The sequence below is a fragment of the Trichosurus vulpecula genome, chromosome 9, assembly GCF_011100635.1.
Source record: "Trichosurus vulpecula isolate mTriVul1 chromosome 9, mTriVul1.pri, whole genome shotgun sequence".
Lineage (NCBI taxonomy): Eukaryota > Metazoa > Chordata > Mammalia > Diprotodontia > Phalangeridae > Trichosurus > Trichosurus vulpecula.
The window spans coordinates 88,630,840-88,656,651 of NC_050581.1; the positions used below are offsets into that span (position 1 = coordinate 88,630,840).

The 25,812-nt window shown below is 37.8% G+C and overlaps 1 protein-coding gene across 8 annotated transcripts in view; it reads right to left on the reverse strand.

Moving 5' to 3' along the window:
* Window positions 1-25,812, reverse strand: part of PTPRD (protein tyrosine phosphatase receptor type D) — a 220,386-nt gene that overhangs the window by 41,308 nt on the left and 153,266 nt on the right. For all 8 annotated transcript variants that reach the window (XM_036737982.1, XM_036737977.1, XM_036737980.1 and 5 more), the window contains 2 exons: window positions 13,019-13,138; window positions 12,358-12,512 (listed from right to left, as the gene is read on the reverse strand). In XM_036737982.1, the coding sequence (XP_036593877.1) occupies window positions 12,358-12,512; window positions 13,019-13,138 (275 nt within the window). The remainder of the gene's footprint in view (window positions 1-12,357; window positions 12,513-13,018; window positions 13,139-25,812) is intronic.

A 25,812-nucleotide genomic window follows, 5' to 3' on the forward strand; every position in this document is an offset into this window, starting at 1 on the left:
CAAATTGACATTAGCAAAAACAAAACCTAAAAATATTACATTGCTTCATCCAGCCATTTCCCCTGATGTCCCTCCAAAACAGGCAGCCCTAGATTCCTATAGAAAATGACCAGGATCAAAGCCAGTTTACAAGGCCATTGTTATTATCTCCTGTTTGGTCAGATAGGTGGAAAAACTCAGCAGAAACAACAGTGGCCACTGCATTCCCCATCTTTCATAAAGTTACTCTGGACTGAAGTAATGTACTGAAAGCACTTTGTAAACCTTAAAGCTCCTCTTCCTCCTCGTCCTCTTCCTCACTGCCATTGCCATCATCACTATTTTACTGCTGAAGCCTCTATTTCTAGGCATCTAGAGGAATGTTAGAAGGGGCACCATTAAACAGAGACAAGTTTGTTTTTTTTAAAGTACAACCGTAAAACTTTTTAAAAAGAATCTGATGAAAAACTTACCGTTAGCTAAGTATATACATTTTAGAAAATAACAGCTATTAGGGCCTAAAGGTACCCTAAGACACTATGTGGTGACTGTGGCAGAGTCACTTAGCCTCTCTGTGCCCGATTTTCCTCATTTTCAGAATAAGGAGCAAAAGAGCACAGCATTTAGGATCACACTCACGTTCTTCCTCACAGGGTAGTTGGGCAGCAAGTGCTTTGTAAACCTTGTATCACGAGACAAGTTGTGCTATCATCCATCACCCTCACCATCTATTTTAGCTCCCTGCCTTAAGTTTGAGCAGGCAACAGCCCCATCTTATAGATGAGAAAACCAAGGTCCAGAGAGGGTGACTTGTGCAAAGTCTGCGAGTCAGTGTTGGAATGAGTCTATCCCCATAGTTCAGTGATCTTTCCAGAATGGGCACAAACCATTTTCTCTCTTTTTTATGACAAGGTTGTTTTTTTTTTGGCACAGTGATGGTACAAATCTTTATGCTGGGCATAATTCCTATTCTATTCAGTCAATCAAAAATATTTAATGAATGCCCATGTCATACAGAACATTATGGGAGATGTTTGAGAGCAGACTTCTATTCTCTCTTCATAGGACTGGAGATGCTTCTGAATTATTGAGTATTTTGACATTCCTACTTTGAGAACAAAGATGATCCTGTTAGGGGTTTTAGGTTTCAATCTATCATTTAAGAAAAAATGTTTTCGGATAATTTGTCAATCCCACATCATGCATATAATCCCTCTAAGGGACAATTCTAATGGGAAAATTCCTCTCAGGTAATTAGAGAATAACTTAAGGAAACTTGGAGGCTTTATCCAAAAAGGGAATTGCAAATTATTTGGTCAGCAAGCGTTTAGTATAAGCAAAAACCTGGAGGTAACATAGCATTAGAAATTATACTGTACAAAGTCCAAAGAGCTAAATTCAAATTCTAGGCCTGCTATTTATGATCTCTGCAACCTGGGGCAAATGACTACTGTTTGCACCTTGGTTTCTTTGTCTATAATATGGGAGATCTAAATCTTAGGACCCTTGGTTAGTCAATAGAAGTTGTTAAGCTGAGGTTTGTGGTTTGAGGTTTCAGTATTCATGAGACTGGCTAAGAAATAAAAATATATTTTGTCCCCCCCCCACCTCTAACTGAAATGCAGCATTTCTTTGAATTATTTTAAAATATAATTTTGAGAAGGATTCATAGGTTTTTTTCAGATTGGCAAAGGGGTCCATGACACAAAAAAGGTTAAGAACATCTGAAGCAGAGATAGAACTCTGCAATAATTTATCCAAGAACAAAGTACCACAGTACCCTATATCGGCAGCTAACTGCCTAGAACGGCCAGCTTTGGAGGCATTGGGCCATTGTGGCCACTCATCATCATTTTCTCCTTACATGTATCAATCACAGTACCCCTACTGGGCTACAAGAATGCATGTGAAACAAGGTACTCATAGCCTCATCTACTGCACAGAAATCTGAATAGTGATGGATACAGGAGAATTCTTTAAACACTTATAAGCTGTGTTTACTATTGTAGTCCTTAGAGAAATCTGATAGGATCGAAAGGACAGTAGGTAATGGGATCGAAAAGAAATGGAGGTGACTTTGACTCTTCTTTCTAAAATTTGTGTCAGGTTTTCATAGGCCTGGATAAGAAGATGAAAGGATGTCAATGGCACTTATTAAGCAAAAAACAGACTAAAATTTTCTAGCCTGGGAAATTACTTTTTAACCAAGAGGATTTTTTTGAAATGTGTTTGAAAGCTGATTGGATTAGAAATTCCATCCAGTTAACTGGAAAACAATGAAGCTTACAGAACCATAGAATTTTCAGGCTGGGAGAGAACTTCAAACTCATCTTTTCCAAACTCTTCATTTTAGAGATGATGTAGCTGAGGCCAGGAGCTAGGACTGGAAAGAACATATTTTGGACTCTAGCTGTGAGACTGCTTGTTCCACCACCATTTTCTCTTGGTGTGTATTGTACCTAGAGGAATTAATTTCTTTTCCAGGAATTGAACTTCAGGTACTATATTTTGAAAGCTAAGTAAGAAAAGGCATTCAAGTGTCTTTGGGTAAGATTGCCTTTTGGATTTTCTCTAGTACTCTAACAGGGGTTGGGTCACACATGTATTTCTGAGATGGAAGAGCTAGTTTCAGCAGCTGTTCCTTAGAATCTTCAACATACCTTCTCAATTCTACTTGTCACTGAGAGGGGTTTAAAAATACTCTAAAAACTGTTTATTTATGTGGAAAATTTTAGAGTTTTGCTTTGTTGGATTTAGGCATATAACAAACATTGTGTGTGTGAAATATAAATGATTACAGCAGATGGCATGGTCAGAGTCAATAGAATTGTGTGCACAAGAAATAGCTCAGATCCCAAACGAGAAGTCTGAATTACTATAATTGTAATATAGCTACAGTAGAATGGAGAAGGTCATTTACATTATGTTGACAAATATAGGGGCAGATTCTTATCCTGTGAAACAGCGTTACATAAAAAAAGAGAGAGAATTCAGTGAATAGTTACCAGAGGACAATATACCATAAGCGGTTTTTAATTCTATTCCAGCAGAAAAAACAATACCAACAAATTTCTTTCTTTCCCTACTTCCCACTTCATTCAAAAGAAAGAACAACAATAGCATCTGTTACACTTGGCTAGCATTTGAGATGAGGAAATAGCTTGTGAATGACAAGCATACAGGATCCCTTACACAAAAAGGTATAGCCCTGGAACTAGAGAGATACCAATCAAAGGTGATGTACCATTATAAATGATGTATAAGTAACCCATTGGGGAATGCCAATTGCCATGGGAGATAATTTTCAGTGGCATGGGGTGGTTGTCACCAACATGATTCCAAGCAAAGATGACCACATTGTTTCCTGGCATCTTCCCACCTTTCTTTTCATTTGCATTTCTAGCTTTTCCCCCAAACTCCTGGTACCTTTATGCTATTCCCCACCTCCCACTTCCAGTCGTTCAAATTCCTCCACTGTGGCATCCCTATTGAGAGATACTCTCTCCTAAAGTGGTCCAAGTTGCTAAACTGGCTCTCTTTCACCTCTTTTAATGCCCCAAACCTCCTATTCCCTTAAAGGAAATAAGCGTCAAGTGTGTTTATTATGTGACGTGCCCTGTACAGGCACTTAGAAATACTGAGTTGAATGAGAAAGGTTATCTGATGAAAGTAATTCACAATAAGTTGAGAATTGTAGTAATGATGAAAAGAGAAGAACTAGTTGTCAAAAGCCTGGTCTCAGCTCTTCCCTTAAACTAATTTTGTGACCTTAGGCAATAAAATGAGGGCTTTAGGTTAAATGATCTGTAAGGTTTTTACAGCTGTTTCTTTGTGAACGACTCAGCACAAGTCTTAACGTGAATTTTTAAAGGGCCCTTCTTCATTGCCCTTTGTCTGTTCAGTCTCCTCAGTTTCCATGTTCTGCGTACCACATGAACTACGGTCAATTTCTTGCAATTCAACTTTGGAAAAGTTCTCAAGTGTGAACTACACTAGGAACACCTTAAATAGACCAAAAGGGAAAAAAAATACCCATGAAAGATATGAAAGGGTTATTGAGAAGACCACTCAAAAAGCACAGTTTCACATGGAAACTAATAGAATTCTTGGTTTTTCTTGTTTTTTTTGGGGGGTGGGGGAAAGGGCAATTGGGGTTAAGTGACTTGCCCAAGGTAACACAGCTAGTATATGTGTCAAGTATCTGAGGCCCGATTTGATCTCAGGTCCTCCTGACTCCAGGGCCGGTGCTCTACTCACTGCTCCACCTAGCTGCCCCAATAATAGAATTCTTAATTCATCTTTTGAAAAAATTTTAGTTGTTAAATCAACTCAAGTGAGAAATTTGGAAGCCTTTAAAATCTGAATGGACAAGGTAACTAATTCGATCACATATTTTTTACTTGTTTACATGTATTTTGAACCATGTAATCTGGGTGTTCTCTACAATGGAAAATGGAAAGGCTTATCAGCTACATGTCCATATTGGTTGGTTTTGCAGATGTGGGAAAGAAAAGACATTTCATACGTAAAATGCTAAATTCATCAAAATGAGGGCAAAGCCAATGAGCAAAGCCTCTTCTACTTATGTAAAACTCTGCACTTCAAATATAAAACAAGAAGTATTAGTGATAATGACAGGCACAGTACACAAGAATAGAGGACTTTCTAAGTCCTTGACTCACTTTATTCATTACATGAAATTCAATTTACTTCAAATCAACACATTTATTCATCATTACTTTGTTAATTAAGCAGGTAAGTCCTATCTAGTAATTCCCTGTATAGTTCTGTGCTTGGCAAGTGCTTTCCAAGCTGGCTCCAGGCTACTTTTCCAGTCTCATTTCACCTTTCTGTTCTATGTTCCAGCCAGGTAACCTAATTTCTCCTCCCAAACCCAGTACTTCATTTTCTGCCTCCATGACTTTAATAGGGGGTCTTCCATGCTTAGAATGCCCTTCTTCCCAGTAGAAGGTAAGCAACTTGTGAAAGTTTTGTTTTTGTATTTGCAGCACCATTGTAATACATAGTAGGTACTTTTTACATGTTTCTTTAATTTGATTTAATTCATGAAAGTCACTTTACTAGGCAACAGAGATAAAAAGACAAAAATGACCTTCCTCTCTTAAAATCCTTCAAGGCTTAGCCTTTGTCACATCTTACAGGAAACCTTTCCTTTTTCCACTGGTTGTTAGCACTTGCCCATCTCCTTAAATTGTCTTATATTTATTTAACTGCGTATATGTTATATTTTCCCAATAGAAGGTAAGCTACTTAAACATTTCATTTTGGCTTTCCAATGGAATTGAATAATGGGACTAAGTCATAATCCTGCAGTCATTTTGGTGGGTTTGATATTTTGAACACTAATCAAAATTTATGAAATTGTGTGAAGTATAATAAATTCATTCAACTCATTTTGTTAGAAAAATTCTAACATACAAAAAATTTTTTGTTGCAACCTTTAATCACTTAGAATATATATAGCTATCTATTCATTTCTATAATGGGACTATTGATTCTAACTTTTTTATTCCCCTTGTTTGGAACTATCTTTGACAACAGTGGTACATCCTTTTGAGCATTCTAAGTCATGATCAAACAGCCTTTTAAAGGTACAATTGTTTTCTGGAAGCATTGAAGAATGACTTAGATCCAAATTGGATGAATAGGTTGCATGATTGAGCAGAGTAATGCTTTTCTGGGTCAGAAAACTAAAGTAAGTGTCTCCAAGAGTAAGGAGACTAATTTTATGGACTATCACTCATAAAGTTATCAAGTAATTTCCCAAACTGGAAATGTCTAAAATTTTACAAGTAATGGCAATAGCACTGGTTGCCTGTCAATTACCACACAACCCAACCTACAATGGTATAGATCGTGCTTTGTAAACTAAAAAGGTGTTATATACATACAAAGACATTCGGCCTGGAGGAGGGGACTTTAGGGAGTGGGATGGAGAGCATCACAGTGCGTTCAAGAGTCTGAAAGGCTGTCTTATAGGAGAGGGATATTTATTCTGTTAGCCACAGAGGGTTAAACCAGGACCAATGGGTAGATACTGTAAAAAGACAAATTATGGGTTGATGTGAGAAAAAAATCCTAGCAATTAGAGCCATCCAACAGTAGAGTGGGGCCAGTTTGAGGGGTGACAGATTTTTCCTTACTAGAGTGCCTCAAGAACGGCCTGGATGACAATCAGCCATGTGCCAGAAGGATTCCTTACTAGAGATACCATGGGGTAGATTGCCACTAACAAGCCATCCAACCATGAGATTCTATCATTCTCTTGAGTTTTTATGAGCATCATTATTTTCAGGCTCAAGTGAGTTAACTTATGTGATAGTCCCTTGTAAACTAAATGCAATAGAGAAGTACAATATTATCACAACTAGCCCATCAAAGTTTGGCTAGGGAGAATACTCACATGGATAAACAAAAATGTTGTGTTTGTTTTTTAAAAGTCCCACTATTATATAGTAACAATTCCAATTAGTAAGCACATGTTTTATTTAACATCACAGGAACAGCTATTAAAGTTTCTCTAATGTTCTGAAAACAAAGAGATATAACAATTTCCATTCCTTTCCAGGAAATATTTTATTCTGATGTGATGAGTACCTGCTTACCTATGCTAATATAATTTGAAGAAGGAATGAGCACATTTCCTTCTATCATTAATGCATAGTTATACATTAGAACTGAATCCTAATATTTAATTTGCTTGTACTTAATAAGAATATTTTTCTCACAGTGGGATAAGTCTGTTGAAAATTCTGGAAATCCAAATGCCTACTTTTGTATCACTACTTGGTTTCAGAAACTAGGAACACACTTTTTTTTTGATGATCACAAATACATAAAAAGAACACCTGGTACAATTGCTTCCCTTAACTTAAAAATGTTCCAATTAATAAGGATATACCTGGGATATTTCATCTGATTCTTTATCCAGAGATGCTGGTAGTTCTAACAATATTGTCTTTCATCTACAGAAGGCTGGCCTCTCATCTTACTTGTTTTACAAATGAAAATGAATTCCAGCTTTAGCAAGAATTGAGTCCACAGTTGATGCTTGTCAACACCCCAAATCCATCACATACTGTGGTAATATTTGCAGTCAAAAAAGTCACTTGAATGGAATAAATTAGGACAAAACTCACGTAGAAAAGTTAAAATGCACACACAAATCTGCATTGTACCGTTTCTGTAGATGGCACTCGCTGATGTGTTTTGTTTTTACTGTTAGGTATAAATCTTTCTAAATCCCTTTGCTCTTCAAAAGGTTATTTTCCAGTGTTGGACTAATTTCTCCTGGGTCACTAAATAAGCTCCTAACATGAATTAGGTAGTTTCCTAGATGTGATCGGATACAAAAAGTAATATTAAACAATTTCAAATTTCATTTCCTGGAGATATCTCAATACAAAGTGGCGGACGATGCATTTTTTGGGGGAGTGGTTACTTTTGTGATGCATCGGTATTACATTAATTTTTCAAGATAACAAATGTAATATATCATGAATCAAACTGTACTCTGCTCTGTTGTTCTGTCTTATTTCTCCCTCTCTTCTCTGAAAGTTAGATTGGTTATAAATTAGGAAGAGTTTGGGGAAGGCTTCTCCAGTCTACCATTTAAGAATAACCACCAGGATGCTGAAGAGTGAACAAAGAACTCCTGTTAAAGAGATCTCCTTTGGGGGAATCTTTGATGGTCCTAGGCTTAACTATTAATGTTAGTTCATAACCTAATGTGCTTCAGAAGTAAAATGTTCATTTTCACAAGAAATTATTTTTTTTATCTCTGTCCTCTTTTTGTCCAACTCAACTAATTCGACTCAGATCAGATACTCTATGTGAAACCTTCCCTGACATTCCCTCCTTTAATTTATGCTCTATTCTTCCTTAATCACTTTTAATTACTTATCTGTGTTTATATGTCGTACCCCCTTAGTAGAATAAGGCCGTTTGAGGACAGGGACTCCAATTTTGTCTTTGCATCCCCAGTTGCTAGAACAGAGGATGTACTTAATAAACGTTTGTTGATTTGAGATGAAGTCAATTTGAGTAGACACTCCTTTCACTGGCTCAGACTGCCATCCCAACCATGCCTTCTAATTCATACCGGATATAACAACAATGACAAGAAATACGGTCATGATGATAATAATAATGATTGTTAGCATTTATATGCTTTAAGGTTTGTAAAGCCCACTGCAAATATTTCATTTTATCCTTACAACAAGCCTAGGAGTTAAGTGCTGCTCTAACTCCTCATTTTATAGATTTAGAAACTGAGGCAGAGGTTAAATGACTTGTCCTGGGGCACAAAGACAGTAGGTATCTGGGGGGCTGGATTTAAACTTAGGTCTTCCTGACTTCAGGTCCAATATTCCACTGTTTCACCTAGCTGCCTATTACCAAGATTTATAGGCTACAAGACTTCCTTTAGACTTTAAAAGAAGTATGTTATAGAATTCAGCACAGGAACTGGACTATTCACTTGTTATACTTGATCCCTGATACATGACCAGTCCACCTCCTTTTCTAATCATACACTGTTCACACCAGAAGGTGATATCCTGCATAATATCTCTGGTAATTCATGCAACTATAAAGTCTTATGTAGATGGGGAATGTAAGCTCCCTGAGGAGAGGGACTATCTTTTGTATTTATATTTCAATCCTAGTCCAGTGTCTGGAATATAATAGATGCTTAATAAATACTTTTTCATTGATTGATGAAAGATGCTATAGTTTTTATCAAGCTTCTCACTAAAAAGTTCAATGGATTCTACATAATATTAAATATCTGAAATAAATAAATAATTTGAATAACATTTGGATATTTCAGGGTTTTTTTTTTGGCGGGGGGAAGAGATTGTCATGATGAAGATGAATACATATTTGATTGAACTTTTCTGTTTCATCTGGATGTCCATTGTCCTAAAGACACTAGATTCTGGTACTATACAAAGAGAAAAAATTATTTCCATTCACAAAACCTTCTATCTGGTACTTTAAAAAGTCTTTTAAAAATCTCTAGCATCCTGTTCCCTACTTTTTGGTTACAGAAGGCCCCACCTTAGAAATGTCCTTTGTACATAAATAGCATCAAGAACAAGAAATTAAATGGCTTCTGATACGGAATGAAGGACCCTTCTTTCCTTCCAATTATTATTACCTTCAAGAATGTCTTTCCTGAGATATTGCTCATATTTTATATACTTCATCCCCTTGCTCTTTTTTCATCTACTTTTCTCCATAGGTACTCATTACCTTCAAACTGGAACATTCAATTGTCCTCCAGAGACCCAAACTGTTACTTCTTTCTAGAGACCTGGATTCTACCACTTAGGCTTCATGTTCAGGCCTTCCTCTCTGCCTAAGACCTCTTTTCCACTGTCCACATCCCCCAGATGGCTAAAGTTCGTTCAGGAATTGGGGGAGAGAGGGCCTCACTCTCAACGAGTACAGCAGAAAGAAGTTGGAAACTCTAGTAAGCTTTCCTATAGCAACAATATTATACTATTAATGCAGACTATCTCTACCCATTTAAATCCCACCCATCTCAAGAACCTCCTCAAATGGCAGAGAAATTAAGATTTTGGTGATTTCTCTTAGTTGGAAAAAAAATCTTTCCTTCTTAAGAATTCTCAAAATACTTTCCCCCCTCTTGCATGCTATTATGACCTTCTATTTTCTACAAATATCTGTAAGAGACTTTATTTTCATGCTGGATGGTAAACTCCTTGAGGTGAAGAATGATGGCTTCTTTATGTTTTTATCTTTCCCAGTGCTTGGTACAATGTACAGCGTATGTACTTAAGTAGATATTTACTGAACTGAACTGAATAATGGATTGAATCGGCCTTTGTGGTGTGTTCTTGGAATCTAACCATTTACAATACTCCTTTTATATAAAAATGTGCTGCAGGTTCCAAACAACCAATATAGAAATGAACTTCAGAATCATAACTCATTAGTAAGCTGGAACCTATTCGTATTTCATGTTTGCCTTACCTTCTATATATATATGTGTGTACATATACATAATTATTTTCATTTTTTGATTAAAAAAATCAATGAGTGTCTTATCCTAAACCTTAATCTTTCCAGTCTCTCTGTGCTTGTTGTTTTATACCTTCCTTGTGACTCTGCCCTTGATCGCTTTTCAGAATTACTCTTTTCATTCTTGCTGGCTCTTTTTACTCCTAGTGTATTAATTGCTGGATAGGAGACATAACCGTTAGATATACATTAATTTTTCCCTAAGCACTTTCATTTCCTCTTTCTGCCCTTTCCTATCTTCCATTTCTTGTTCCAATCTGATTCCTCTGAAAACTTCCTACCTTCTTATAGAACCCACTTGGCAGAAATATTACCCTTTGCTTTTAAGCTGACATTAGTTCGTTCAAATAGAAAAAAATGATATCACAGTGAAATTTCCTCTGAATTCTTACAATGATTATTTTATCTGTTCCATTGTAGCTAATGCTAAAATTAAAAATTTGTCATTTACACTGTTGCCTTTTGCCTAGTTATCTCTTCTCAACTGTGGCAGTAATACCTTGAATAGAGAAGATTAACCATTAGCTTTTCAGAAATCACTGTATCATAGAAGTTTCTATAGTGGCAGCAAGGACCTCAGGGCCCTCTAGTCAAACTGGCACTTGACCAATCATGCAACATTCCCAAGAAGTGGTCAGCTTGACCCTGGCCCCAACTAGTGATATTTCTCTTTTCAGGCCCACTTCCGACTTCTCTGACTGCAACATTGTGGTATCCTTTGCTAGTTTTTTTTTCTTCCTCCTGCTTCCTCTATATGGCATCTCCCAAGATGCTTGTGACTTGGGCCCTTACCTCTACTCCATCTACACTTTATTGGCAATTCCATCTACGCCTATGGCTTTAATTATCATCTATATGCAGAGGTCATTTCCATTGGGATGCCTCACTAGCAACTCAACCCCCAAATGTTCACAACTAAATTCATTCTCTATCCTTCAAAACCTGGCTGCCCTCCTAACTTTTCCATTTGTGGTGATGTCACCACTAGCTTCTTGGTCTTTCAGCTGAGAAACCTCAAAGTTTTTTATTTTAAATTAATAATGACTTTTTTTTACAAAAGACATTTCATGATATCTTTCCCCCAGAACCCTATATTTTCACCACAAAAATTCCAACATAATGACCGCATTATAGAATATACAACATTCAGTATCTGCAGTCTCCCATTTCTCCACTGAGAAGGCAGGTATGCTTCTGAGAACAATTGTTTATCTTTTGTTCTTCCTCCACCAAATTCAATCATTTAACAAACCTATCAATTTGACTTAGAAATAGCTCTTGAATTCATATAATGCTTCCTACCCTTTTCCATGACATCTTAGTTCAGACCCTCATCTCTCACTTACATTATTATTAATAACCTACTAATGAAGTTTGCTGCCTCCAGTTTCTTGTTCTTCCAATGCATCCTTCATACTGCTCCATGCTTCATACTAAGGCAAGATTCTTTGTTTGTAGGGTTCCCCGCCCCCACCCCCACATGACTCCCATTATATGTAGCACAGTTTCTTAATGTAGGGTCCATGGATAACCAAGAGGTCTATGGATCAATTTCAGGAGGTCAAGAATTCTCTTTGTACCATTTTGATGACTATTTTTTCAATACAATTGTTTTCATTTGTAATTTTATAGTATGCATGCACTTAAAAGCCTTATTCTTAGAAAGAGTTTATAGGCTTCAGCAGAGTGCCAAAGATTAAAGACCCCTAGCCCATAGAATAAAATGTAGTCTTCCCCTGGCAATCCAGGCTATCTGTAGTCTGGCTCCAGTCAACCTTCCAGGTTGATTTCATTCTATTCCTTTTCATAAAGACTATAGTCCAACTATGCTGGATGACAATTCTTCAATTCTGTTCTGGCATCTCCTGCTTTAATTAATTTGCCCAGAACATCCTCTACATGTCTGTCTGTTGAATTTTTTCTGTTCATTCAATACCTAACTCATATCTTACAACCTCCATGAAGTCCTCTTTGTTTCCCTGAGCTAAAATGGAATCCTCCCTATTTCTCTGAACTCTCACTTTGTTTTATGTTATCTTCTTAGATTCCTGAAGAGGTCTACTATAAGAAACAAATAGCTTGATCTGCCCTTCAATAATGAACTTCATTTGATCTAAAGAGGGATACACAAAGTACTCATGTTCTTAATTTCAAAGTCTTTTTCAGATCCAATGTACTAAAAAAACAACAATGTTCACTGTACCCATTCAACCTCTTGTTATCAATTAGGGCAAAATTAAAATCTAGGTTATCATCTCTCTTTGAGGCCTTCTCTTGGGTGCATCTATCATACATCTACATGGGGCTTACCTGCAGTGAACAACCATAGGACCAGCATCTGGAGGGTTACAGGTTTTGACTCGTCGCAAGAAAGCTAGGAAAGGTGTTGGATGCTCTGGTACCCCATGATCTGGCCACGCTGTGAACTGGAACTGCCTCACTTCTCTCTTCTCACTTGAACCATTCTGTTAAATGAGAAAACTGGATAAAATGACCATTTCCCAAACCTCGGGCTCCAATGAGGAACAAAATATCAGTAAAGACCTGGAGTCACTGTTGGTAATGGTTATATCTCTATTAGTAACAGGTATTCTTTTGGAGATTCAAGTAAACAGCAAGAAAACTGCAAACATTTTCTAGGGAAAATATTTCTCAAGAGATAGAAATTGCATTTTCTGGTTCAAATATCAGGAGAGCTCCTATTACATCTCTGAAGAGGATCTGGTGAAGAATCTGAGTTCTGCAGCTAATTCTTCATTCAACTAAACTTTTGTTCAGAGCGAGAGCTCCGTATTTACTGTGATAAACCCCCAGACAAGGAGAAAAATTGCACAGTGATAGTGGAAGAATTATTTCATTCTTCACTGCTGCCAGTGGGATCAAGATTTAAGTAAAGCCTTAAGAGATCTGATTTCTCAAAAGAAGCTTTCTTTAAATAACAGAAAAGGGAAGAGGAAGGGGAAAAACACACCTTGTAAAGTGCAAATGTTCGAACACAGTATGTTGCCAATTCCACAGTATCTAGCAGCGTCACCTGAATCAGCCCATATGTTTCTGTGCCTCTGCTGGGCCAATACTGGTCACATTTTACCTGCAAGAAATATGTACTATGTTTAAGTCATATATTCATCAATTTCTGTTGACTTTTTCAAAGTCAGGTAAAAGTAAATAGATTAAATCAGATCTCTTGCAATTCATGTTTTAAAAATCTTTGCTGTGTTTTATTTCATATTAGACCTTTTTCCTCCCTTCTTTCTGGAATGCTTTTTTTTGAGTCCCAAAATAGGAAAATCGCTCCTTTGTTGCCAGTATAAACCAAATTTCTGTATCAGGAATAATATTGAATAGTGAAACATTTCAGTTGCCCTGGAGAAAAATAAAGTACAATTGTTGACTAAAATAAGCAGAGAAGTAGTTAAAACTTTGAAGTACCATGAAGAGAAAAATAATTTTGTTCTCAGTTCAGTGTTATGAAACATATCAGGAAATTACATTCAGGCATTTAAAATATATGGTTGGACAGATAAAGGACTCATCCATCAAATTTTAAAAGACATAAGTCATTACATCTTGGGTAATTACAATTTCCAAATGTGCTTGTTTAGAGAAATGTGGAAATAATTTGTAAATCTATAAAATGATAATGCTCAAATAAGAGTGTTGATTTTTTTCTGAAATGATGATTTGTTTTGGTTACAAAGAGCATTTAAATCTGTGATGTGAAAAAAAATTGCTAGTCCTTCAAAAAGAGTCTCAGGGGATCCTATAAAACCATGTGAGGTTTAAATAATTTAAAATCCTGTTACTTGAGAAGAATGATATAGAGTTTCCATTGAGGGTCTGAGCAAAAGCTTATAAAATACATTTAGACCAACTAGGCTGATATATGCCCCAAAACTGTTCGACATGCCTCAAATATGCTGTATTAATGTACTGAATGCCTGTCATCTGCTGAAGTGGACAAAATATAAAGAAGATAGATAGGTAGGTAGGTAAATAGATAGAAAGATAGATAGATCATGGACCAGAATATATATGTCCTTTCTAGCTCAGATCAAAAGGAAAACAGATAGGTTAACTGACTCAAGATCAACTGAGGCTGATTTCCCTTGCTTACATTTTATTTTTCTGGATTTTAGAGCTAGATGTGATCTTAGAGGCCATTTCTTCCAACCCTCAACTTTGATGAGCAAAGTAAAGCTAGAAATGTTAGAAAACTTTGTCCAGGGTCACATTGATAGTAACTAGCAGAGTTGAGATTCAAACCTAGGTCCTCTGACTTCAGATACATCAGCACACTGCTACTCATAGTGACATAATATGGTTGGAAGCATTTTTTTTCTCTTTGAAAATGAAAGGGGCTAAAATACTTAAATCTGAGGAAAATAAATAGAACATCCTGATAGGATATATTAGATTTTTTTTTTGTACAGGGAAAAACGGTCCTGAGTGAGGCAAGGTTTTCTTTATAGGAAACATAAACATTAGTAGCTCTGTATGAGTATCAGGATTTTTCTGATTCTGTAGCCAAAGCATCTGTTCTTTAAAGATCTCAAAAGACTTCTTTAGAAGTTCCTAGACCATATTAAAAAAAAGTGGAAAAATCTCATCCCCTAGTCACTTTTCTAGGTGAGAAGCAAGAGACAATGACATCAGTGTAAAGCTGTATAACAAATCAGAAACTGAATTTCTAGGTCTTTCTGACTTTTCCACCTTTATTCTAACCACTAGAGCACATAATCTGAACTATTAGTGAGATTACCAAAAGTCAAAACAAAAACCCAATTTTTCAGTGTTCCATGTACTTGAAAAATATGGAAACTACTGTCCTCTGATTTAATATTTGCCTAACTATACTTATATGCTCTAGGCAGCTAGGTGTCACAGTAAATAGGGCTCCAGGAAGACCTGAGTTCAAATGTGACCTAAGACATTTACTAGCAATGTGACTCTGAGCTAGTCACTTAACCATGTTTGTCTCAGTTCCCTCATGTGTAAAATGAACTGGAGAAGGAAACGGCAAACTTCTCTAGTATCTTTGCCAAGAAAATCCCAAATGGAGTTACAAAGAGTCTGACATACCTGAAAATGACTGAATAACAACAGTTTATATGTTCTACAATTAAAAAAAATAATTAGTATGAGGTAAACACACTCTTCCACTTAATACTGAAGAACAGCCCTTGCCCTAGGAAAGAGTGGAACTGAACCCTGAACACATTGTCCAACATGGATGTTCTCTGGTTACTAAAGTTGTTCTTCCCTATAGCTAACATTTTGTGTTACCTAAGAATATTCAGCAACACCTATTCATTCATCCAATAAGCATTAAGGGTCTGCTATGTGCTAGGGCCTTCCCTCTGAGAGTACCCTTAGTTTACTCTTCATCTCTGTATCTCTTGCTTGTAAATAAATGTTCACATGTTGTCTTCCCTAGTAGGAATGTGAACTCCTTCAGGGCAGGAATTGTTTTCGCTTTTCTTTGCATTCTCAGTGCTTGGGACAGTTTTTGGCACATAGTGAATGCTTAATAAATGCTTGTTAACTTCATTTGATTTGTTGACTTGCTATGTACTAAAGATATAAATACAAAAACTCAGGTAACTCTGAAATTTTTTTCATATTAAGTGTGTCCATACTTTCTGATGAAGTAAAAATGTTGGAAAGAATAAGAATCTGCCCCTCTGTGAAGATAGATAGGCCAGTTTTTTTATTCATTAATTTAATTTCCTTCTCTATGAAGCTGTTGTAAGAGCTAAGGCTGGGTTGGAAAAGGATCATGTTTCCCAGGATGCCTGGGCCCAGAACACTAATGCTCTTTGGAGGAGAAGGAGTCCATTTCCATAAAGTTGTATGTCCTAAACACAATCAATGGCTATTGATTGGGGAATGAATACTTCTGGGAAGATGGAGAAATAATGGAGGTCACTGCCAGGTTTGTGACCATGTAGGGCAATTGAGGATTCCAAGAATGAGCACTGACAGCATCAGGTTTTGTTGTTCTTTTTTGTAGGCCTTTATGTGAAAGAGTCATAGATAGATAAGATCAAGGAAATGGCACATCCTGGCTGTCAAGAACTGGCGGGCAAGGCCACCTGGGAGGGCTAAGTTGTGCCTCATTCAAGTGAAGTGGGAAGTGTCTTGAGCTCATAAAAGAAATGGGCTGTAGATCCCAGCAGGAGCAAGTTTCAAGCAGGGTTGCCAAACTGTTGATATCGAAGTCTCAAAACCAACTCATGCTAGCACAGGAAGACAGTGTGCCCATACTTCAATCTGAGGATGCCAACAGGGTTGCTACTTTGTGCCATTCTTCAAATACATCTGCCATTAACATTTTATGTATGGAAAATGGATATCTAAAATTTATGCTTATGAGTCATGATGAGTATTAAAGTCCATTATACATAACTTTAAAAAAAAAGTCCCCAATGTCACAGAAAGTCCATTCCCTCCCCGAGATATTACATAGACAAAGTTATGCTAGTTTCAGGGTATTTCCCCACTGGACTGGAAAGAAGCAAGCATTATTACCTCTTTAGAATGTGACTTTAGAGGAAATGAACCCTAGGAAGTATGTGTACATGGAAAGGCATAGGTACTTTTTTTTAAAAGGAAACCTAACTCCCCTTAGCAGCCTGATCTTTAAAAAAAAAGTCTAGAAAGCTTTCTTCCTCCAAAACCTAATGCAAATGAAGAGAATTGGCACGTCTATGTATTCTTGAGCTAGTACATCAGACTGGAGCAGGACACCTGGACAAGACTGCCTTTTCCTCTCAGGAAATGTTTCAAACTGTACAGCTCTAAAAAGGATTTTCGCAGAAAACATATTAAGGCACCTACGAATGTGCAGAGTTGGGGTCTCACTTGCAAGATTAAAAGCTTCAATCTAAGCTTACTGGAACAGAGCGGCTTTTTTCATCAGCATACCAGGGCCTTAGTGCTTTCTTCCCTGAAAGCAATCTCTGAGGATCTGACACAGGATTCACCTGCCTCCATAGAGCTAAATTGGGGGGGGCAGCTTAAATCAATTGACAATATTCCTTTGAGTTTTTCCGTTCTAACCATACACTGAACAAATCATTTCCGATGTGAACATTAAAGAGGAAGTCTGAAGTGTAGTGAGAAAAAAAAGATGCAGGAGAACAGGCAAAATGATTTTTTCTAATTAGCTAATGCAAATGGGTTTGCAATTTTGTTTTCCTCTTTACTCACTCCTTCTTGGAGATGCTCTCATGAGGTATTTCCTGGGAGAGTTACAACTTGTTAGGTCTAATGCTCATGGATGACTGTTAGTTAAAACAACAATATCACAACAGCAACAGCAGCAGCAACAACATCGATGACACCAACGTCAACATCACAACAGCAAGGCAGCTTCCAGTTGAATACATATGAATTGGAAAGTGGGAGTTGCGAATAAATATGGATTTCAGTCATTTTCTATTTGTTTTTCATAGGTCTTTTGCAAACACACAAGATCTTAGGTTGCATTAGGGAATCTCCATTGTCCATAATGAAAGCTATGACTGGGGCATATTAGAGACAGTTAAACTAGCTCTGATTATTAAATTTTCAACATGAGGTTTTTATACCTTCAAAATTGGCAAACAAGACAAATCAGGGTTTCATCACGATAACTGTTTAGATTTAAGACAAAGATGGAGAAAATGTTAATATGTATTTTATACCTTTGTGTTCATACTTCCCTGCCCCTTTATAGGGCTGGTTGTTAAACATTTGCCAGCACACCACCTGTGATAGTCACCTATACAACGTCCTTCTCCCATCACATCTGGAATATTGTGTTTAGTTGTTGTTTGTCATTGACAGACTAGAACTTATCCATAGGACAGAGATCAGGATGATAAAGGGACTCGCTATTCACATCATAGTAAGAGAAACTGAAGAACCTAAGGATTTTAAGCCTGGGGCGGGGCATGACCGTTTTCTTCAAATATTGGAAGATGGGCAACTGCAAGGATGATTAGAATTATTTCTCTTGGCTCCAGATGCAGAACTGGAAACAACGTATGGAAAAAGCAGATGTAAGGAAAAGCTTCCTAACAATGAGAGCTATTCCAAAGTGAAATGTCTTAAGAGGTACTAAGTTTTTCACAAGTAGTCTTCAAGTAAAGGCCAGCTAAGCCCATGTCAATGATGTTATGAGAGGGTTCATGTTTAGATACAAGGAGGGCTGAGCTTCCTTCCAGCTCTAAGCTTGTGTGATTTTGTGAAAGTCACGTAGATTAGAGTCATTAATGATTCCTTTAAGACTACAGTCAAAATGAACGTATGGCAGAATGGCTCATCATTTTGCCATCTTAACGACCCATGTGCCTGGTCAATTCAGCCATGGCAGCTGATATACATAGAATGCTAAATTGACTGGATGTGTGCCAGTGGTATCTTATTTGTGACTAATTATAGACCCTATCCATAGCCTCCTAAAAGCAACTATTATCAGAACAATTATCAGAATGCTTTAGCCTCGTAAAGAACTATTTGCACTCTGTTACTCCATGAATCCACAGTTATTTTCAATAATACAAAGACTTCCCTCTTTCTTAGCACCAGGGAGAATTTCAATGAGCAGTCATATTACTACATCATCCACGAAAACTTTTACTGCCTTCCCTAAAGAAAAGATGGAATTCTTTAAATAGCTTCGGGAGAACTTGTCATGAGAACAACTGTGTCAAATGTGATTTGGAAGATGCTAATCCTGATATCCTTCTTTCTACAACATAGCTAAACAAGGAATTTTGGAGAGTATTAGAAAGGGAGAGGAAACTATGTTGCTTGATCTGGTACTCAAAGGCATGTGGAGACAGTTCCCTACAAAATCTAAATGAGATGAAGCTGTTACATTAACTCCAACTTGGGCAACTGTCTTTCACATAGAAGTCACTTTATCATGGAAGCTTAGTGCAGGGGAAACATGGTAGGGTTGAGTGTCTCCTGCCCCCCGCCCCAAACGGCCTCCCCCACCCCACATACTTCCTAGCTTTAAATCCTTGGGAAAGCATACAATTCATTCATTCACTCAAAAAGTTCCCTCTCTACGCCAAGTGAAAGGCAGTGTAGTGTGCCATAATGATGGACTTAAGAGTCAAGGAGACCTGACTTCAAGTCCTACCTGAAACATCTTGGCTATGTGATTTAATCTCTTACTGTTCCAGGAAACTCTTTAAAACTTTAAGTTGTAGAATGGTACATATCTATATTAGTCCATGGACTTTTCTAACAGGGAGTTCCCTATGCCAGCAAAATCATGGGTATAGATTCCCCAACCTTAGCCCCACTCCCTACAAAATGTACTGTGCAAGGTTCTGAGGAGACAAAGACAAAGATGAAGCATCCCCAATTCCAAAGGAGAATATATTCTATTAACATTCTATGAACTTTCATAATTCATGGAGCATAACTATACTGGGATCCTTCCATTTTTGTCCTTGTGATTTCCTTCCTCATTCCCCATAAAACTGTCCTAAAATTGTCTTTCTGTCCTCAAGCAATGGATTGTACCCACACCTTCTATAGTTACAAAAGATGACTCTTTAATTGAGAAGCATGCTACTGTGAAGACAGCCAGCTAGTTGGTACAGTGGGTAGAGCACTGGGTCTGAGGACCTGAGTCAAAATCCAGCCTCAGACACTTATTAGGTCTGTGACTGTGTTCAAATGGTCTGTCGTCTGCCTCAGTTTCCTCAACTGTAAAATAACAACAAGCACCCACCTTTCAGGGTTATTATAAGGATCAGATGAGATAATATTTGTAAAGTGCTAAGCACATGGTCTGCTAAGTAGTAGGTAGTTAATGAAAAGCATTCAACTCTCTTCTTTCCCCCTCTACATAATCCCTTTACAATCCTTTACTAGTATTTTATCTACACTGTACATCCCTAACATCAAGGACAAGGATTGTGTGCTAAGCAAATAAGAATTGTTTAATAATTATTTGTTAAATTATTTAATTCTTTATTATGGTTTCAATTATCACTCTTTGAAAAATGACTTCCAAACCTCTATTTCTAACCCAAACTTCCATTCTGAGCTCTAGTCCTGTGCTTATAACTATCTACAGGATAGCTACCTCGACCTCCCACTCTCACCTCCAACTCAAAATGTCCAAAACTGAATTTATTTTTTCTTTAGAAACATTCTTTCTCATGATAAATGCTGGAGAGGGTGTGGGAAAATTGGAACATTGTTACATTGCTGGTGGAGTTGTGAGATGATCCAGCTATTTTGGAGAGTAATTTGGAACTACACCCAAAGGGCCATAAAAATGTTCATACCCTTTGACCCAGCAATACCACTTCTAGGGTTGTATCCCAAAGAAATCACACAAGTGGGAAAAGGATCCATACGTACAAAACTATTTATAGTGGCTCTTTCTGTGGTAGCCAAGAATTGGAAATCAAAGGGATGCCCATCAATTGGGGAATGGCTGAACAAGCTGTGGTATATGAAGGTAATGGAATACTATTGTGCCATAAGAAATGGGGATCATACGGATTTCATAACAACCTGGAAAAACCTACACAACATAATGCTGAGTGAGTGGAGCAGAGCCAGGAGAACATTATACACAACCACAGATACATGGATTCTGTGAGGACCAACCCTGACAGACTTCCCTCTTCTCAGCAACACAAGGTACTAAGACAACTCCAAAGGACTCACGATGGAGAATGCTATCTACATCCAGAGAAAGAACTACGAAGTTTGAATGCAGATTGAGGCACACTTCATGCTTGCCTCTTTTTTCCCCCTTTTTTTCTCTCTTTTGTTTTTGGGGTTTTTTTTTGTTCTGTTTCTTCTTTCTCATGATTCATTCCATCAGTCATAATTCTTCTCCACAACTTGACTAGTGTATAAATTAATTCAATGCGAAGTTATACGTGGTAGTGATGTGATATTCCATGCCATCTTGGGGAGGGAGGGGGGGAGGGAGGGGAGAAATTCTGGAACTCAAAGTTATGTAGAACCATGTGTTGTAAACTAAAAATAAAAATAAAAATAAATTAAAAAAAAAAGAAACATTCTTTCTCATTACCTCACCATTTCTGCCTGTAGTATCACAACCAGGTCTCTCTGGTCTGAAATCTTAGTGTTATCTTTGAATTTTCCCTGCCCTTTATTCCTCTTCATCTAATCAATTACCAAGTTTCTTCTGGCTTTAATTGCCAGAATCTGCATTTTATGCTAGAGTCTATGGGGAGTCAATGAAGCTTCTAGATCAAGGAAGTGGAATGGTGAGTCTCATAGCTTTAGAAATATCCCTTTGGCTGCTTTATAGAGAATGGATTGGAGCGGGGTAAGGCTTGAGAAAGGAAATCAGTTAAAGATGCTAACAAAATAAAGGTGCTGAGGGTCTAAATTAGAAAATATGGTCCTGGGGCAGCAAAGTGGATAGAATGCTAGTCCTGGAGTCAGGAAGATTCATCTTCCTAGCTCTGTGACCCTGCGAAAATCATTTAACCTCTCTTTGTCTCAGTTTACTCATCTGTAAAATAAGCTGGAGAAGGAAATGGCAAATTATCTCTTTGCCAAGAAAACCCCAAGTAAGGTCACAATACATTGATGGGCTAATCCCCCAACCATATAGTGGTCTCATATTAGAAAGTCCTCAATCTCTACTGAAGGAGAAATAGAACATTAGCAACCCATGCAAGGATGTGGTAAAGCAGATGGTGTCACCCAGTGTTATAACAACTACTTGGTGCCCTTGGAGAAGAGAACCTGCAGTTTTGTCTAAAAGGAATTCTTTCAAAGTTGTAAAAGTATTTGATCTCCTCCTCTTGTTTCCTGTCCTTGAAGAGGAAATTTTTTCTTATTTTGATAATGAATTTGCCTTGGCTGATCTTCTTCCTCTACCTCCTCTTCTCCTGGAAATGCCTTATTTTTCTCTCCTGATTTGTTAATTAATGCTGCTGATTGGCTGTGTACTGTAGGTAGGCCTGAGAGGTTATAAAAGCCAATTCTGTACCTTAAAGGGGCAGATTCTTTAGCATGCTAATAAATCTCTTTGCTTTTAGTTTGGCTTCCTACCTTTGACCAAAGTCATCAGAACCCTGCTTTGGGTTTGCCTCTCCCAAGAGCTCAAGAGAATCCCCCAATACCTAGAACTTAAGAGATCAGTAAGGTTAGCCCACTTAGTTTACAGATAAGGAAAATAAAGTAGAGAGAGGTTAAATAATTATCCAGAGTTCCATACAGACTGTAATGGATAGAACTCAGGTTTTCTCATTTTTGGTCCCCTTCCCATATTCCAGGTTACTTTCCACACCTTATTCATCTAAATTAAAAGTGGGAGAGACCCCAGAAATGTAAAAAGCTTTTAAATTCATTGGTATTGATGCAAATATAGACTGAGAAGGTAGTATACAGTTTTAGCCAAAACAAGTTTCAGAATGGGCATATAAGAAGAAGAGCAAAATTTATATAGTGCTTACTATATGCCAAACACTGTGCTAAGCCCTTTACAGTTGTCATCTCATTTGCTATTTACAACAATCCTGAGAGATAGGTGCTATCCTTATCCCCATTTTACAGATGAGGAAACTGAGACAAAGAGAGGTTAAATGACTTGCCCAGGGTCACAGACATAGTAAGTGTCGGAGGCTACATTTGCACCCAGGACTTCCTGACTCCAGGCCCAGTACTCTATACCCTGTGCCACTTGGCTGCTCTAAATGATAACTGGTAAACCGTGATCTCACAGAATAATAGAACAGCTGGAATTTTCAGATTAGAAGAGATGATATAAGTTAACCTCTAGCAATCTGAGGTGAGAGGGGAGACTGAAAGATCCATAAAGAAAAAGGCTGATGAGAATTCTAATTGCATTGTACAAATATGTACCAAGTCAATATTGGGGAATAGATTATTAACAGCCATTCAGCAATTCAATTTAATAAGCCCTAACCAAGTACATACTATGTGCAATGTACCGTCCTAGACCCCGTGGGAGATACACACTTAAACCATGTCCCTTGCCCTTATGCAGTTTAAAATATTAGGGTATAAGATACCAACCCAGAGAGCTGTCTACACAATATTTCATGAAAAGTGCATTGGGGAGATGAAAAACCCAGCATAATGTTAGTTTGTTGGCAGAATTCATAGAAAAAATAACAGAGTAATGCAGCAAGGAAAGCCTCCAATATATGGTACATGGGAGAGCAAACTGGATTTGGAGTCAGGGCACTGAGGTTCATATCTTGACACTGACTCTTACTAGGACCTGTATCCTCGGACACTTTTCATCTCTCTGAAATGCAGTTTCCTCATGAGAAAATTGGACTAAATGTGTTCAAAGTCACTACCAGCTCTTGATCTATGGTCCTGTGATCTAGAAGGAATTCAGAACAAAGTATAACTTCAATTCTCTTCCCCACTTCACATTTCAGTACAGATACTCAGAAAAAGCCTAAGAAATTGGTTAAATAGCTCTTCATTTTTGTTTCACTGTTAATTCTTTGGGAGGGGAGCAAGTTAACAGTGAAGTGAGCAAAAGTTAAGCCAAAGGAAGAGGAAAACCAAACTGCCTAGATGAGTGGTGTCAAGCTCAAATAGAAACAGAATCATTAATCCATATATAAGGATCCCTGTAGGCTGCATATTGACTTAGTTTTTAAAACATGTTATCTATGTTTTATTGTATTTTTATTTATTGTGTTATATATTTCCCAATTTCATTGCAATCTAGTTCAGGTGCACTAGGGAGTACTGTGTGTCATGTGTTTGACCCCTAGGGCCTTCACAAAAGATTTAGAGTCAGACCACCCTAGTTTTGAATTCTAGTTTTGCTCCTTGGTAGTTGTGTATCCTTGGGCAAGTTAACATCACATTCTGGGTTTCAGTTTCTTTGGCTGTTGAAAGAGAGTTTAGATAGCATGATATATAAGATCCTTTCCCGGTTTAGCATCAGGCTTTAAACACCTGGGTAACAGAGGGTTAATCCATATGCTTTAACAAGACCCTCTGGGACAGAAGATTGCCATTCTAAATTCAGAGTGTGTGTGTGTGTGTGTGTGTTTGTGTGTGTGTACATGTGTGTGTACACACTCTCTCATGTAGTGTTTGAGGGTGGTAGAAAGCCGAAGAAGGAGAGACACTAACAACCAGAGAGAAATTGGTGGTATTCTTTTCTTTTTATCTGACACTGTGTCTGTTGAGAAGAGAAAACTAAGAGTGTGTAACTGGCTAGATAAGGAGCGAAACATCCTTTAGGCTGCCAGCATCATTCTTCGTGTTGCCAGCGTCCTATTTACATTAAGCATCCACCACTTTTCAAAAACAAACCCATACATCATCTGGAGACCAAAGGCAATGTTTGTGCTACTGGTGTTCCTCCAATTTGCTTAAGGAGAGAGCAGTTTCTGTGGACCCAGATAGACATAACTCTAGGCAGCAATTGGAGAAATTAAATGCTCAAGGCCTTAGGTGCTTCCATTTCTATTTGCAAAAGTACATGGCCCTGACATTTGGAAAGCATTTGCTCCCCATTAAACTTATGGAACCCAGACTAACTTGAGAGACCAAGAAAAAGCTTGCTTGGGCTAAAGTTATATATCCCTTTCCAAGCAGGGATAACTACAATGATCCTATTAATGGTTTTTGAAGGGGCTCCTCTTGATTTGTAATTTGTATAAACCTAACAATCAGAAAAATCTCAACATTCTATTCAAGAGAGAGAGAAACAGGATGATCATCTCCAAGCTCAAAAGGACCTTAGGGTCACCAGTTTGTCTATCCTTCATTTTATAGAAGGAGAAACTGAGCCCCAGAAAGAAGAAAGAAAACATGCATTTATTAAGCATCTAATAGGTGCTAAGAACTGTACTAAGTACTTTATAAATATTAGTTCATTTGAGCTTCACAACGAGAGGTAGGTGCTTCCCATTCTGCAGCTGAGGAAACAGGTAGACAGAGGTTAAATGACTTGCTCAAAGTCACACAGCAAGTGTCTGAGGCTAGATGTAAACCCAGGTGTTCCCGAATCTAGAAGCAGCTCTCTATTGACTGTACCACCAAGGCGGCTTATAAGATGAAGTGATTTGTCCAAGATCATAGTGGCAGAGCTATGACTTGAACCCAGACTACCTATGTAGGCCACTCTACAAGCCAGAATGGAGTCAGGTGGATAAGATTTGGAGGTGTATGGGTCAGAAAAGTGAGCCCTTCTATAGCTGCATCCTGGGCCATCTCCAGTTATCCTGGTGAATATCAGGCCACTGGACCCAGATGGCTCTGCAGGAGAAAGTGAGGCTGGTGACCTTGCATAGCCCTCCCTCACTCAAGGTCAAGTGCAAGTCATGTCATCATTTCCCTGATGTCACGATCCTCTTTGAGAACAAAGGACAAACACAGCAACAGCAACAACATATATAACTGGAAAATTATCTTAATAACTACAAAAACTAGTCATTATTATTTACTTGGTTTTAGAACTGGGAATGTACAAGGAAAAGTCTGGAACAAGAGGCTGGAATTTCCAGTTTCTTGTCTTACGTTCTCTCTGCTAACAAGTATATCCAATGATAGGCAATGTGCCTGATCAGTTTCCATTTTTAATGTATCTCAAAACTTCAAACCCGCTGGCACACCCAGTAGCACTTCCTGTGGCCACACAGTGATGTTAGTAAAGAGTGATTCTGTGATGTCACCCACAGCAAAGAAACTTTTAAAGTGGTGCGAAAACCCATTCTCTTCCACGAGGGATTGATAATGGAAATACAAAGATCTTCCCCCAAAACT